Genomic DNA, 17,269 nt, shown 5'->3' with positions numbered 1-17,269 from the left:
TATGCATATGTCTGGGGAGGTCACTAGGTGTGTCATGGAAGGATATATCTGTCAGTGCTAGGTCATGTGCAAAACCAGCTGCAGCAGATTTAAGGGCTTCTGCACTGCCAATGTTTATAGCAAGCTCTACAGAGAAGCCATTGACAAAGGCCCTGTGTTAGTTTTCTCCTGGACTTGTTACCTACTGATGACATTTAGCTAGTACACAGATTTGAATGTATGCATAATATGGGACTGCATCTGATCATCATTCACTCAATCATTGAGTTTTCAGTGAACAAACTGATGGTGTATGGAGGTACTGAGAGCACATGTTTTTAGCTGAGTGTTTCCCAGTAGAACCTACAAATAGTGTTCTCCAGCATAGGTGGTGAGTTATTCCACAAACATTCAGAGTACTGTATTGACCATGAAATATCCACCTCCAGTAGTCTTTTTTGTGTATATCGGATCAGTTAGGAACTATTACTTTCTGTGATTTAATTGTAAGTTGTCCTTAATAAAATCTGCAGACTTACAACATTAACAGTATTATTTTGTTTTATTTGGTACTAAATTTATCTTCTTATGTTAATGCATATGGGCTATGGATTAAGTGTTAGGGGAAGAAATTATTTAACAATGAAGTGTTAGGGGAAGACATTATTTAACAAAGTAATGGTGTATGTAGATGACACTTTAATAACTAGGGATACTTGGAAAAACACTGAAAAACTTGAATTATGCATTGAAGGCAGTAGAGCATAGTGGCATGAATTTAAAACTGAGTAACTCAGAATTTGTTAGGAAAGACATTTCATTTATGTGTCACTTTTTTAATGAAAACAGAATGCAACAAGTTATGGAAAAGCTAAAAGCTGTTGAAGAATGAAAATAAATTAAAAATGGTATCTGGGTTATTTTTTTCTAGAATGTTTGTAACATTTTACAGTCATTCCTTGAATTATTTATTAAAGAAAATTGTGATAAAACCTTGGGCAGAGGAATGAGAGATGGTTTACAGTAAATTAAACAGTGAATTGATCAACAGTAACACATTATATCACTCAGACTTTTCACTGCCTTTTTAAATGTCTGCTGTTTCTATCCAATTTTTTGAATTATTTTACATAGTGTAAACAGAAAATGGAATTGTAGCTAAAGCCTTTTTTTCCACGTAGAACCTCACATTAATATGGGTGGCAGTATTATATGTCAGAGGAAGAAGCTCTATCCATCATGTATGGAATTCAAACATTTGAATGTTACAGTTACTGGAAATAGTGAGAGCCATTAAATGTTTAGGAGCTTACGTATAAAGTGATTTTTATAACTGATCAGGTACAAGATTTTCTGCCTATTTATGTAGAATTCATTACATTTGTGTATGTTCATGGTCAGCTGCCCATCCCAGACCAAGTGTCAATCATCTACATTTTACTACAGTATTTTGCACTGCAACAGCATGAACTATGAGAGAAATCTCATGAAGATAACAACATTATCCACTAGATCATTCATGTTATTCTGAACAGGAATGCTTTGCTTCTACATTATGGCCTTGCAGTACATTCGAAAATAATTTGAGGCATGATATTTGCTCTCCATTAAGAGACCGAGCGAGGTGGCGCAGTGGTTAGCACACTGGACTCGCATTTGGGAGGACGACGGTTCAATGCCACGTACGGCCATCCTGATTTAGGTTTTCCGTGATTTCCCTAAATCGCTCCAGGCAAATGCTGGGATGGTTCCACTGAAAGGGCACGGCCAACTTCCTTCCCTGTCCTTCCCTAATACAATGAGACCGATGACCTAGCTGTTTGGTCTCTTCCCACAAAAAAACCAACCAACCATCTCCATTAAGAATGACATGGCATGTTCAGTTTCTTAAGGACTCTCTGATCCAGTCACAAAGCTGTACTGATATGCCACTTGCTCATATCTTCTTTTTAGGCAACAGTGAAGAACTGTATCAGATGCCTTCTGGAAGGCTAGGAAAATGACATAAACTTGACTGCTGGTATCTACTACCCGTGCAGTGAGCAATATAAATTGAATTTCAGAAGACTGCTGTTTACAGAATCTATGTTGACTCTTGCAGAGGAGATTTTAAGCCCCCATGAAGGTCATAATATAAATTTTTTGAATCACTTTGAATGGTTCATTCCAACAGCCACATATGTGAAACTGCTGCTAGAAAAAGAGGAAGCTCTTTTGCATTATACCTGTAGAATCATATAGATATCTCATCAGGTTCTGTTGCCTTTTCTTTGTCGAGTGTGTTTTGTTTATTTTCTATTGTGTTGTTATTTATCTGAATTTATGTTATTTTGGTGATTGTGAAACAACTGACAGGAGAAATCATAGTATGATGTTCCTCAGTGAAACAATTTTGAAAAACAATATTTATTATTTCAGGCTTCTCTTTGTTATTCTCCTTTTTGGTGCCAGTACAGTCACTGAGAGTTGGAATAAATGGGTTTGATCAGTTTATTGCCTTAATGTGAGACAAAACTTTCCTAGGATTTTTTGTCAGATTAGCAGATGGAATTTAACTTTTGAATTCATTGAATGCATTCCACATGGCTCTCCATACATTCATTACATTCATTTGGATTTCAACCCCTGCCCCACTTCTTTTTTTTAAAAAAAAAAAAAAAAAACAAGGATTTGACTATATTAAAACTGTGGTTATATTTCCTTTTCTTTTGAATGAACTTTCTTTTTGGACTGTTGAACTATGGTAGCTCTTCCCCACCTTTCACAACTTTCTTCATCACATACAAGTCTAAGGCATATTGTATGAACTATTGAATTTTGTCCATTTATACTCAATATTTTCAGTCCCAGAGGTGAATATCTGATATTATCTGCTCAGTTAAACTGATATCTGTCTCTTGATGTGCTAACTAAGTAGAGATATGTTCCTATATTGCTTACAGTTTTTACCGACACCTGTAGTTGGTGATGCTGCAACAGTGTTACGATCATCAATTTCCTGCCCTGCATCAACTGCATCAAAAAGTTCAGTCCTGTTTGTAACTTGGAGATCTAGGATGTTTCCCTCAAAAGCTGGTTCTCTTAAGGTAATTTTCAGGCAAGGCAATTTGAACAACATTACGTGAATACCTTTTCCTACCACCCAAATCACTTGAGTCTATTACTGAGAGGTAAAAAGAAATGTGTGTTAATTATATTATACATTAATTAAAATTGTGTTAGTATAAACAGTATGAAATGAACTTTTTTAAATATATATGCTTCAATCTAGAATCTGTATAGAACAATGAAAGAAAGTGGAGGGTGAGTTATCAAACAATATTGTCAGTAGCATCAAGTAATGCTCTGTAAGTAAATGAGATGTAGCAGTTTGAATTATGAATAGCACTTGCCACTCAGTGTAAAGTAGTCTGTAACAGCTTGGTAAAAGTCTTTGTAATGTCCCTCACCAGAATTCTGCATAAGAATTATGTGGCAGTAAATTAATATTTTTGTATGAACTGTAACTGTTACAGTGAATTAGGTTTTGGACAGTTATCCATCAATACACCCATTATACAATAAATGCAGTAAAAGGAAATGGTTATGGAAAGCTTCACCAGAAACTGAGAAACTTATTAAAATGATGAAATTAGAACAGTAATTGAACAGCAAATTGCAGAGCATTATGAATCTGAAACATTACTAATCATACAATCCGTTTACTATTAGGACCCCTTGTGGTTTTGTGTGTAGGCCTACTCTTTTCCTAATTCTCAGGCTTCTTTATTTCAAAAATCATGTGTGTACCTTTACTTAAGGGCTGTAACATCATCATACTTCAGAAATAAATGAAAAGCAAAATGTGTTAACAGGATTCTGTGCAATTTAAAAAACTTATTATTGACACAAATCACTTTGTTTTTTTGTCATGTTATCTCTCTGTTGGACTATAATGATTTTAAAAAATATATCAGCTTCTCTGTGTTTCAGTGTTATTCACAGTTTCCAGGTGCAAATTCTTCTAGCAATTTCGCCCTTTATAGTTGGCTAAAAGTACAACTATATTCTTAGAAATAATATTTTCAACTTCTGTGGCCATGAACTTTTACCTTTCTAAAATCTCCCTGCACAACCATGGGTGGTGGCTCCTTAGGTCGAACTCCTGCTGCCATGGCCGCCCCAGACACTTGTGATGCCTGGCGCCGTGGGCTCGTGGCCATCTCGCCCGTTGACTCCCGACCCTCCTGCAAGAGTATAATTCATAAGAATGATGATCATCACTGTATGCTGTTACTATACTGGTTTTGACAGTAAAGTTGATGGATACGTCATGAAAATTTCTTCAGCTCCAGAAGAGCACAGCCAATAGAATATTTGTGTAAAATTAATAGGTCAGAATTAAAAATTATAGGAAACATATAGAAAATTCCTACCTAATGGACTAGTGGAATGATTAAAGATAGTCATATTCATATAGTGGAGGTATAAACACACAAACAAGATTTGAATGTAGGTAGTCCAGATTACAAACTTGCACTCTTCTTCAGGGCAGTCTAAATATAGTTAATGGATTCTGCAGTGCACACACACACACACACACACACACACACACACACACACACACACACAAGACAGAACAGAAGCCAAGAAGGAGGCAATTAGGAAAATAATGTAGAGGAGGTTCTATTGAGCTACAAATGTAATTAAAGTTATGAAAAATAAGAGGAATAGAGGAAGAATTGGATGAGAACTGGAATATATATGAGGATAGGAGACAGACTAGTGCAGAGTGAGGTTACTTTGTCTCCTGAATGCTTTGTATATGCATGTCATCAGCCATGTGCCTTTGAAAGCAAATACCAAATATACACTGCTTACCATTGAAATTGCAACACCAGAAAGCACAGCAAATTATAAAATCTTACTTATTGTACATCTACAATACAATAATAGGAATACAAGATTAAGTATGTAGCTATATTGTGTCTGAAATATAGTACTCAGAGCTGCCACCTCTTGGAACAACAATGGTCCTACCTGGTCCGGAAGAGAGAGTCGAAAGTTTGAAATTCATGTACCGTACCAGCATTGTAGTTGCTTAGACAGCAGGTTGGAAAACTTTCAGAGGTGGGAGTATTGACCAAAACAAGAAAAAAGGTCCAGTAAACATGGGCTCGAAAACCGCATATGTTAAGAGCTATGAGCACCTGTTCATCTTTGACATTGTGAAACACATCTCTTCTACTGCAAATTGTTTGGTTTCCATATTTTTGATGGAGGTAGTATGGACCAAAAGAAGAAAAAAATGTTATGTAAATATGGACTCTAAAATGCAAAGCTTAAGAGCGATGGGCGCTTGTTCAGTAGAAGACATGTGTTTCATAGTAGCGAAGATGGGCAAGTGCTCATAGCTCGTAAGGTATGCATTTTAAAGCCTATGTTTACTAGACATTTTTTTATTGTTTTGCCGGCCGCGGTGATCTAGCGGTTCTAGTCGCTCAGTCCGGAACCGCGCGACTGCTACGGTCGCAGGTTCGAATCCTGCCTCGGACATGGATGTGTGTGATGTCCTTAGGTTAGTTAGGTTTAAGTAGTTCTAAGTTCTAGGGGACTGATGACCACAGATGTTAAGTCCCATAGCGCTCAGAGACATTTGAACCATTTTTTTATTGTTTTGGTTTATACTATCACTCGTGAAAGTTGACTATCCTATACAGTCTTAGCAGCAACAGTACCGGTACATGTTTTCCACCGTCAGAGGTATCAGAACGACTGTCGCTTATAACGTTCAACTCGGTCGTTTCCGGAACAGGGTCCCTGACGTCAGTTGATACATTTATCCTTCTCCATTATCCTTGAAAGTTTATTACATCATCACGAAACCATTCCATATATGACTGACAAGTTTTCCTGGCGAAGAAAATTTCTGGTGACAGTGTTCCAACGTTGTGTTGTTACATCAGCAGTTCAGTTTCACATTTTGAAATATTCTTGACAGCCTAAATAATTTTCTGATGTTTGAAAACATTTTTCTTGTTTCTGTTTAACTTGAAATGTGATATACATAAAGTCACTTGAAACATTTAATAATTTACACCAAATTTATTAAAAAATTCAACTAACAAATCTCCATTCGTACAGTAGGGATTCAGTTCAGTTTGTATAAGGTCAGCGTAAATGGGGCAAGGTTGTAATTTCGGGGAATCTGCTTCATTATGCGACGTGAGGTAGTGTGGACGAACAAGGATGGAGATCCCGTTAAGCGGACCAAAGAAGGTAACGACGGGGAGTTTGTCAGAGAGACAGTCGAAACAAAAGTATGTTTCTACGGATCTGTACCCCACAGGCGCAAGCGGTCCGTTAGGTACGCGACCAAGACGTAAGACTTTAGGTTCTCTCGGCACATGACATACAGTACTAAGTCACTAGGGGACTGATGACCTCAGAAGTTAAGTCCCATAGTGCTCAGAGCCATTTGAATCATTTGCTGCTCGTATTTGGCTCGGGTTCGATCCTTAATACCGTCCCATGTCCAATTTTTGTGTCACTCTCTTGTTCGGCTGTAGGAAATCAAAGAACGTTTGGCGACACCGTCTCTGGTAGGCCGCTTCACTCGGCGCGCCCAACGGCGTTATTGGTTAACTTCGATGTTTATTAACTAGAAAACGTCTCGAATTTTTTCTTAACATTTATTTCTCAGTACAACCTACCTTGCAACACCCTTACAAGTTTTTCATATACAATACGGCGCTCCAGCAGGTATATAAAAACACGCGCGTATTCGAACGCAACGTTGTGTCAAAATTTCAAAGGAATCGGTGAAGAACTTTCAGAGATTTCAGATTTTGAAGAAACGACCATGAGATTTTTGGTAACACCGTATCCATTTCATATATTCTCTCACTCTCTCTCTCTCTCTCTCTTTCTCTAAGAGTGTATAAAGCATTGCAGGGGACGCGGAAAACAGTGCAGTCGTTGTAATGAGACGGAGCGATTTATCTGACATCGAAAAGGGCATGATCGTTCGCTTTAGGGCCAAGGGTGGAAGCATTTCCGAAACGGATAAGTTTGTAAACTGTTCGTGTGCCGCCGTGGTTAAAGTATATCGTGCATGGCAAACTGGCGCTATCCAAACCGGCTCCTAGGGGACTGAGTTGCACAGCACCATTGGCCATAGGTGACAGAGGTGAAGAATGGCTGTAGAGATGTGTACGGGCAAACAGACGTGGAACTGTTGAACTCTTGATTGCCCAGATGAACCAAGGGGCTACCAAGAATGTCTTCTCAACGACCGTTCAGTGAACGTTGCTGCGTATGGGACTCCGCATCAGGCGCCTGGTTCATGCACCCCATTCTTCGGCGACGAAAGCTGGAATTCACTTTTCAGATGAATGCTTGATCGGACTGAAAGCAAACACCCTGCAACACCCGTAAGAAGGATCCAGGCCGGAGGAGGAAGAGTTATGGTCGGGTGAATATCTTCCTGGCATTCCATGGGTGAGCTCGTCATTATGGAAGGCATAATGGATCAACACAAGTATGAATCTATCCTTGGGAATCATGTCTACCCACACATGTTTTTATTTGTCACGATGGCATCTACCAGCGGGACAATGTAACGTGTCACACAGCACGCAGCGTACCTGGTACCACGTGGTCCGAAGAGCACCAGAATGAGTTTACCGTAGTCTACTGGCCGGCAAACTCACCGGTTTTCAACCCAGTCTAGAATCTGTGGGACCACCTTGATCGGGCGTTCGCGCCATGGATGCTCAACCACGAAACATAGCGCAGTTGGCCACGACATTGGAGTTGGCATGGCCTCACATCCCTGTCAGTAACTTCCGGAACTTCACTGACTCTCTTCCTGCACGTCTCGCAATGGTGCGCGTTGCAAAGGCCGGTTAGTCAAGCTTTTGACAGGTGCTCACATTAATGTGACTGGACGGTGTAAAAACACGCTCGTATTCAACTGAAAGGTCGCGTCAAAATTTCAAAGCAATCGATGAAGAAATTTCGGAGATTTAAGATTTTGAAGAAAGGAACGTGTACTGCTATATAAATAAAAATGTAAATGTTCGTTTATTCAAAATCTTAAATATGCGAAAGGTCTTTACTGACTGCTTTGAAATTTGACAAAACGTTCCATACGAAGGCGTACGTGTTTCTATGTACCTACTAGAAAGCCACATTTGTAAATATATAAACTTAATATTTATGGGAGAAATCTATATAAAAATGTAAATGTTTCCTCCTTCAAAATCTTATATCTCTGAAGGTTCTTCGGCGATTGCTTCGAAACTTTGACAGAATGTTGCATTCGAGTTCAAATGGTTCAAATGGCTCTAAGCACTATGGGACTTAACATCTGAGGTTATCAATTCCCTAGACTTAGAACTACTTAAACCTAACTAACCTAAAGGCATCACACACATCCGTGCCCGAGGCAGGATTCGAACCTGCGACCGTAGCAGCCGCGTGGTTTCGGACTGAAGAGCCTAGAACCTCTCGGCCACAACTGCCTGCTGCATTCGAGTACACGCGTGTTTTATACACGTATTTCGTAAATTACCAAAAATCTCGAAAAGTTCTAGGCCAATCTACTTCAAATTTTTACACAATATTCTTGTGAACTTTCGGACGCACATAAGCAATATATTTTTAGTATATATAATATATAAATACATACAAAATAATAACAGTGAAAATGTGTTAGCAAACAGGAGAATTGTATTTATTGCTTATCGGCTTATGATTAGAATATTACTACAGAATCTGAATTTTTAATAATAATAAACAAGGCTTAAGGTCAGAGGTAGGTAGGAAGAGGAGATGGAAAGAGAAAGGGCGGACTAGGTTAGAGGGCGAGAGAGGGGATAGGAGGAAAAGATAGACAGGGATGGGGGAAAGGAGGTCATGGACAGAGAGAGAGGGAGGAGAATATAGGCAAAGACAGGGGGAGAAGGATATTAAGACGTATATTCAATTCCCACACATTTTAGAAACGTGTGCTTTCTCTTTTCTCCCTTCTCCATTCAACCGGACGGAGCCACAGCAACAAGTGGCCGGGAACAGCGAGTGGCGAATAAAATTAAAGAGCTAGTAGTTTGTTTTTTTTTAAGAGCATATTTCGCTGCACTCCTCTTACGGCCATGGCGGGCATGACCAGACTCCTGACCCGTATCCTACGATTGATGTCAGAATACTATTATGGTAAAATTTTGTTAAATCTGGTGGCAGGTGGAAACGTTTATGTCCGATTCCAATCAGGTTATTAAGTGTTTCTAGGGATCTTTGCGTCACGGTGTCAATGTGTGATGCATAATTCCACCTCTCGTCGACGGCTACACCTAGATATCTGGCCTCACGGTGCCGAAGAACTGGTGAGCCATCTATTCGCACTGTTGGATTCCTTACGAGTTGCCCCGTAAGTAGTAGGTATATGGACTTTGCTAGGTGAGATTGTCAGTTTGGCTGTACGGCACCATGTTGGTAGGATAGATATTGCTTGACATTATTCCAATTGAAACTATCCAGTTTAGAGCCCAGTGCGAATTCGTAGACTCGCTTCGCCACACGTCCCTCGTCCTCATTGCACCTCGCAGCTGCGACTACGCGCCACAGCAGCAGCGAGGTTGCAAACGAGACCGGCTCTGACGCAAACTGTCACCTGAAAGCCTACTTACAAATATCATGAACCATCTTCAAGAGGGGAACCCAACCATGTACACTACTGGTCATTAAAATTGCTACACCACGAAGACGACGTGCTACAGACGCGAAATTTAACCGACAGGAAGAAGATGCTGTGATATGCAAATGATTAGCTTTTCAGAGCATTCATACAAGGTTGGCGCAGGTGGCGACACCTACAACGTGCTGACATGAGGAAAGTTTCAAACCGATTTCTCATACACAAACAGCAGTTGATCGGCGTTGCCTGGTGAAACGTTGTTTTGATGCCTCGCGACATTGTTGCTCGCGTTGGTCGAGATCCAATGACTATTAGCAGAATATGGAAACGGTGGGTTCCGGAGGGTAATACGGAACGCCGTGCTGGATCCCAACGGCCTCGTATCACTAGTAGTCGAGATGACAGGCATCTTATCAGCATGGCTGTAACGGATCGTGCAGCCACGTCTCGATCTCTGAGTCAACAGATGGGGACGTTTGCAAGACAACAACCATCTGCACATCTGCACGAACAGTTCGACGACGTTTGCAGCAGCATGGACTATAGGCTCGTAGACCATGGCTCCGGTTACACTTGACGCTGCATCACGGACAGGAGCGCCTGCGATGGTGTACTAAACGACGAACCTGGGTGCACGAATGGCAAAACGTCATTTTTTCGGATGAATCCAGGTTCTGTTTACAGCATCATGATGGTCGCATTTGTGTTTGGCGACATCACGGTGAACGCACATTGGAAGCGTGTATTCGTCATCGCCATACTGGCGTATCACCCGGCGTGATGGTATGGGGTGCCATTGGTTACACGTCTCGGTCACCTCTTGTTCGCATTGACGGCACTTTGAACAGTGGACGTTACATTTCAGATGTGTTACGACCCGTGGCTCTACCCTTCATTCGATCCCTGCGAAAACTTACATTTCAGCAGGATAATGCACGACCGCATGTTGCAGGTCCTGTACGGGCCTTTCTGGATACAGAAAATGTTCGATTGCTGCCCTGGCCAGCACATTCTCCAGATCTCTCACCAACTGGAAACGTCTGGTCAATGGTGGCCGAGCAACTGGCTCGTCACAATACGCCAGTCACTACTGTTGATGAACTGTAGTTTCGTGTTGAAGCTGCATGGGCAGCTGTACCTGCACACGCCATCCAAGCTCTGTGACTCAATGCCCAGGCGTATCAAGGCCGTTATTACGGCGAGAGGTGGTTGTTCTGGGTACTGATTTCTTAGGATCTATGCACCCAAACTGCGTGAAAATGTAATAACATGTCAGTTCTAGTATAATATATTTGTGCAATGAATACCCGTTTAGCCGGTCGGTGTGGCCAAGCGGTTCTAGGCGCTTCAGTCTGGAACCGCGCGACCGCTACGGTCGCAGTTTCGAATCCTGCCTCGGGCATGGATGTGTGTGTTGTCCTTAGGTTAGTTAGGTTTAAGTAGTTCGAAGTTCTAGGGGACTGGTGACCTCAGATGTTAAGTCCCATAATGCTCAGAGCCAATACCCGTTTATCATCTGCATTTCTTCTTGGTGTAGCAATTTTAATGGCCAGTAGTGTATTACAGTATCCTACGCTCCCTTAGGCATCACAAATACAGAGCGGGACTAGCTCATAGAGACATTTAAGCAATCAGCCTTCAGCGCTCCACACCTTAATGGAACGGGAAGAGGCCTTAATAACTATTGACATGGGAAGGACCCTGTGCAACGCACTTCTCATTGGCTTGCTGCCCATAGATGTACACGTAGATAGATTGTTTCTACCCCCTGTATTCAATTTTGATCAGAACCAGTAATTAATTATGTAAAGAAAGTCATTCTGAAGACACCGACAGCTGCTAAGAATTACAGTGTTATTTTACAGCAAATGTCGATCATAACCGATGATCCTCAGGTACAGCAACATCACCTTCGTATTACTATGTGTAAACGATCATGACGTTGGAAATGACCGTTCTGTTCGAATGAGATATCTGAAACGCATTAGTCGAGTGGTGGACAGAGACGGCTCATATAACCTTGCTTTTGATTAATTTTATCGAAACCCGTTTCATGTTTCTGTCGGTTGATAGATGACACCGGTGATTGCAAAGATCGAGCCATTAACACATTTCTTAATTTCGCTCTGTGTCTGTAGTTAATTGCATGTCCTGTACTTCTGCTGTATGAGCTAGATGGTGTCTTGGATGGGTTCTCCTCATGGAAGGAGGGAAGAGGAGCCACTGCCAGGCAGCCCCTGAGGTACTTATGGAGAATAGGCAGCTTCTCAGAACCGAACCGCTGGCAGCAGGGGCAGTGATCTGGACGCAGTTGCAGGACCTTGCGTTGTCCGGACAGGCGCGGGTGGTCAAGATTGCAGCCACAGACTGTGAGGTCCGCGAGTGGGTATAATAAACGGTGTCACGCGTCTGGCCAATGCAAAATAAATTATTTACAAGTCGGTCTCTCTGTTCAGAGAACACCTTAATCGAATATTGTTTGTCACCGGTAACGAGTTTCGTCCCTGCTTTCTCATGGGAAACTCGGCGGCTGTTAATTGTTAACATTATTTCTTCTCCGTTGTGGGGGAGAATTACGACGGCCGCCGGCCGCGGTGGTCTAGTGGTTCTAGGCGCGCAGTCCGGAACCGCGGGACTGCTACGGTCGCAGGTTCGAATCCTGCCTCGGGCATGGATGTGTGTGATGTCCTTAGATTAGTTAGGTTTAAGTAGTTCTAAGTTCTAGGGGACTGATGACCACAGAAGTTAAGTCCCATAGTGCTCAGAGCCATTTGAACCAATTACGACGGCCAGACTTGGCTCCACGTGGAGTAAAGACTTCTGTCTCTCGCAAGGTGGGGAGGAAGCCCATTGGCTGTTTTAAAAAATTATCTGTAAGTGGGAGTTCAGAATGTCGTTTTCTAGAAATTTCAGACGCGGGAAAATAGTCAACTGTGCCACGTAAAAATCTATCTTTGAAGTGGGAGTTTGGAAGCCCATTTGATAACTTATAAGACAGTTGCTAGGTGGAGCGTTGGATCGAGGTTTTAAACAATATCTTATTGGCCAATGTTTAACGAAGCCTTCTGATTGGTAAAGTATTTCTTTGTGTGGGTTTCCTGCAGAGCAGAGAGGAAAGATAGAATTCTTTTGACACGCTGGATGAGCAAGTGAAAGTGAACACTCTGTATGAAGACTCGGAATCAGTCGCTCGGGGCTTGGAGACGTGGAGAAGCGGACGTTCTGACTTCGGAGGCGCAGCGGAGGACGAACTTGTATTTCTGAGGATCAGCCGATCACACGTCGGCTGAATGATTAGCGGCTGGGAGGATGCGGGACTCGACGCTCCGACTCATCAACTATGGTCAGATTATTTGGCAGTGTAGATTCACCGAGAAGGAGAGCAAGTAGGCGTTTTTCGGTCCGTTGCATTTAAACTTGATAAGGTTCTGTTATTTAGATAAGATATTGGAGGGCTCATCCGTGACCTAGAAGACTCCTTTGCATGCGGATTTCATATGAGTTTCTGCCATGAAATGGGGTAATTAGTGCACACCCGTCTACGGTGATTCTGGACTGTACAGCCTTCGAACGAAAACTTTTTGATCGCCCCTTATAACTTTAGAAAATTGTACTCTAAGACGTGTAACAACATTGTATTTGGTGCAAGATTCTTCACACTACGTGGCCAAAAGTTCTCAGATACACACTTCTGTTTGTACCAAAGACGCCAGCCACGTAACCAACAAACAACTCCTTCTTTTGACTCTGTTGCAATTTATCGTGTGGGAAAGCGTTACAGTAAGTTTCGTTATACTGAGGACAAATTTTGTTTCCCTTCTTCAAGAACCACGTTCAGTAGTCGTTGCCGTGTGTTTGTTCAAATAGATTCGGTACGCAACCACAGCTGCAGTATGATTAGCTTCAGCCAAAGGCGTGGTTTAGAGTGAAGCTTTGAGCACGCGAGTCCAGCGGGTCCGTCTGATTTCCTTGGAACCATGATTCAATGTTACTGGGCTTGTGGGCATGAGCTTTATCATGACCGCATAGGGAATTTATCACAACAAAACAAGAACGAAGTCCGTATGCAAACATCCGAAAATTATTCTTTTTTTGAGGTGTTGATGAAGTAACATTTTGTAAATTCCTGAAATTAAAACTTGTCTTTCCTTCTTTCTGCAAACACATGCACTTGTTGAATCGTGGGCTGTCGCACCCATTGAAACACCACCGGTTTCTGTCAAATGAGTTGGCAAGTTTTCTTTGCATGTTGAGGAAGTGTCCCTTCATTAGGAATGTTTGATTCATAATTTTCTTATGTGGTCCTACATAAAATAACCCAAAGGTCTGAAGTTGCGGGAACTCACAGGCCATGGAATCGGCGCTTCTTTACTTATCAGCCTCATCAGGTATATTTAATCCATTGCATCTCGAAAAATGTGCGAATCTTCGTACATAAACTTCATTTTGCCTTTTATTTGCAGGATCACATCCTTTAACAAGTCTGAAACAGTTTTGTGAAGAAATTCCTTATAGATAGCACTAGTAAGAGGCGTTGGAAGAACACATGAACTTATCATAAAGTTACCTACATTTTCTGGCTACATGCTAAACTGCAATTGGTGTCAAGAGTACAGTGAGTACATAAGAATATTGGCTTATAGGAATAATATCGCTCAGTTACCTAACAAAATAAATTTTTGTCATTGGTTACAGATTACTGGATTCTTACCTCTTAACGCATTGAATATAAACATTCATTAATAGCTGAAAAGGCATGTATTTTCGCACATGTGTTGGAATGGGACATTTTCTTACTGGGCGAATAATCTGTCCCAGAAACTAGCAAAAGCATTTATGATGCGCCATCTATTGGCGACAGAGATAACTAGAACAGAACTAATTCATGAAATCCATTTCGCCTAAGGATCAATCATAAAGTCACTACTTTAAGCTATTTTTGCGACATCGGACTGTGCGCTTACTTGCAAGGAGCATCACAGAAACGGTGAAGTTGGTTGAAAGTTCACGGTCAGTAGCGGAGGAATGACACAGACTGATGCCAGACGTTATGACGTCGGACGTTCCACACTACCAGAGAGTCGGTTTTGCAGGAATACATGCGAAACAGTTAGGAGTGACAGTTGACTGTGATTTCATTAGACATTGCAAGTGCCTTTTTCTAGGATGAACTAGGCAAGAAATCTAGGCACATTTGAACAAGGCCAATTGATCGAACATCGGTTAGATACAAGTAGCACTCATTCTCCAAAGTTGTGTAGTCACTGGCTTTTCTAGGATCACAGTTTAAAATGTCTACTGTTAGTGTCTCGACTCACGTAAAACCGCAGTAGCAAGATTCAATTGTTTTGGTGAATGAATTGTGAATGACAAAAATCGCCCTTTCCTGGTTCAGGCAGTAAAAACCAATAGATGAACCACAATGTAGTAGAAACTTCCTGGAAAATTAAAATATTGTGTGCCGGACGTAATTTGAAGTGAATAAATCACCTGTGATGCCGGGTCGTGAGTCGTGGCTGGATAGCTCAGTCGGTTGAGCACTTTCCCGAGAAAGACAAAAGTCCCAGGTTCGAGTCCTGGTCCGACACACAATTTTTAACCTGCCAGTAAGTTTCAAATCTGCAGGGTGAATACTCGTTCTGGAAACACAACGACATATATATATTCTTGTGCCCCATTGACGTTTCTTTGAGAAGGGCTGACTCTGTTCTCCTGCACCACTCGCCACGTCCCAGCCGACAGCCGCAAAGCCCGGATATCAGACATCCGTCTGCCGACCTGACGTTGTCACCGTGCCCGACACGCATTCGCAGCAACTCGGAGGCAGCGCGAAGCTGGTGTTCCACCAGTACATCTCTCTTCTCATGAACAGTCGACGGCTTTACAGTTTTGTCGTCACACATACATATCATCATCATCACGACCATCATCACTGTAACTTGCATCTCTCTAACCGTGGACAAAATGACCTCTTTTAGGTATTTATTATTCACACCACCTTTTTGAACATCGGCTTAAATTTTGTTTTATTCTGACGTTAGAGTACTTTGTAACTTTGAGCATAGCTGCTAAGGTTCAGTGACCGTGTCAGAATTATATTGGAACAAATAAGCCCTCGGTCACATATATTAAGTCAAAATTGACCTGGGTTCGACGCTACTATGAGCGTCGTCTTCAGAATTAGACTAACTGTGCTAAAACATATTAGGTATATAGTACATTAATAAAATTAAACTTTGTACTGACTCGAAAAGATGCAGTACTTACAAGTCACATATTAAAAAAATCTAAGCCGGAAAGGCGACGTCATGAACAGTTGTGAGATGGCGAGCCGCTATGGGCTCCTCGTACAGTGAACAAGGGTTGCAACAAGAGTTGCAACTTTTCGAGTCAGTACAAACTTTAATTTTATTAATGTACTATATACCTAATATGTTTTAGTACAGTTAGTCTAATTCTGAAGACGACGCTCATAGTAGCGTCGAAACCAAGTCAATTTTGACTTAATATTTGTGACCGAAGGCTCATTTGTTCCAATATACTGCCAAAATAATTTCATAGTTATTCTATCTACCATCCCTTGAACTTTACTTATACAAACGAAGAGCCTAATCATTATGACCTTTACCCACCGCAAGACTGAATGCCGCATGGTTTTACATCACCGCGATACGTCTTGCAATTGTGTTGCTATTGTGACTGTTCCTGTACCGATCTGAAGTATTAACCGACCACGATATTACTGCACTTGGTCTCCTGTGGCTGTTGTTGAAAACTTTCTTTTTACCTTCGTGTTCTGCCTTACGGCAGGTCTGGTCATGGGGGAAGCCCCGTCAGAGAGGTCCACCGCATGAGCGTCTAGGGAAGTGATTCCAGCGGTGGTTACCCGTTGCCTTCCACTGATGATGATGAAATGATAATGAGGACAACACAACACAACACCACACCCAGTCCCTGAGCGGAGAAAATCTACGACCCAGCCAGGAATCGAACCCGGGCCCCTTGGCGGGACAGACCGCCGCGCTGACCACTCAGCTGTCGGGGCGGACTGCAGGAAACACGCTGTGACGTTACAGTAAACAAGTACAGAAGTGAGTAAAGAAAACGCATACCATTGTAAATAATTTCAAGACAGTTCTGCATATACCGTCAAGTGTTTCAGCGTGTTCTCGTGAAATATCACGATAAAAACTCACAGTAATCCGACCGAAAGACCCTCAGTCCCAGGTGCAATAATATTGTGGCCAACTAATACGCCCATGACGTTACTTGTAAACGTACACGCAGTTACCACGAGCGCTACTTATGGGCAGTACGCTGCAGTCGAATGGACTGCAGCATTCCAACTGAAAGTAAAGCAGCACTAGGTGCGCATTACAGACGTCTATACATCAGTAGAGTCAACATCCGTCATGCTACAAAGGAGAATCATGACCAATGGTCGGGTCCGCATTATCACTCTACGAGCAGAAGGCTTGTCAACGAAGGAAGTTGCTCAACGTGTGAACCGGAGGGAAAGTGATGTGCGGACGTTGAATCGCTTCCAATTTACAGCTAGTGTTGAGTACTTACACTCCACGTGCGACAGGTGAACAGGATGGTCGATGTCTACGA

General features: G+C 41.9%; 1 protein-coding gene across 1 annotated transcript in view; it reads right to left on the bottom strand.

Moving 5' to 3' along the window:
* LOC126470820 (rho GTPase-activating protein 100F) overlaps positions 1–17,269 on the bottom strand; it is a 334,288-nt gene that overhangs the window by 289,529 nt on the left and 27,490 nt on the right. Inside the window, exon 2 of the mRNA XM_050098831.1 lies at positions 4,071–4,205. Within this exon, the coding sequence (XP_049954788.1) occupies positions 4,071–4,205 (135 nt within the window). The remainder of the gene's footprint in view (positions 1–4,070; positions 4,206–17,269) is intronic.

This window comes from Schistocerca serialis, chromosome 3, assembly GCF_023864345.2.
Source record: "Schistocerca serialis cubense isolate TAMUIC-IGC-003099 chromosome 3, iqSchSeri2.2, whole genome shotgun sequence".
Classification (NCBI taxonomy): Eukaryota; Metazoa; Arthropoda; class Insecta; order Orthoptera; family Acrididae; genus Schistocerca; species Schistocerca serialis.
Note: the sequence above shows the minus strand (reverse complement) of the source record. Positions and strands in the feature narration are given on the sequence as shown.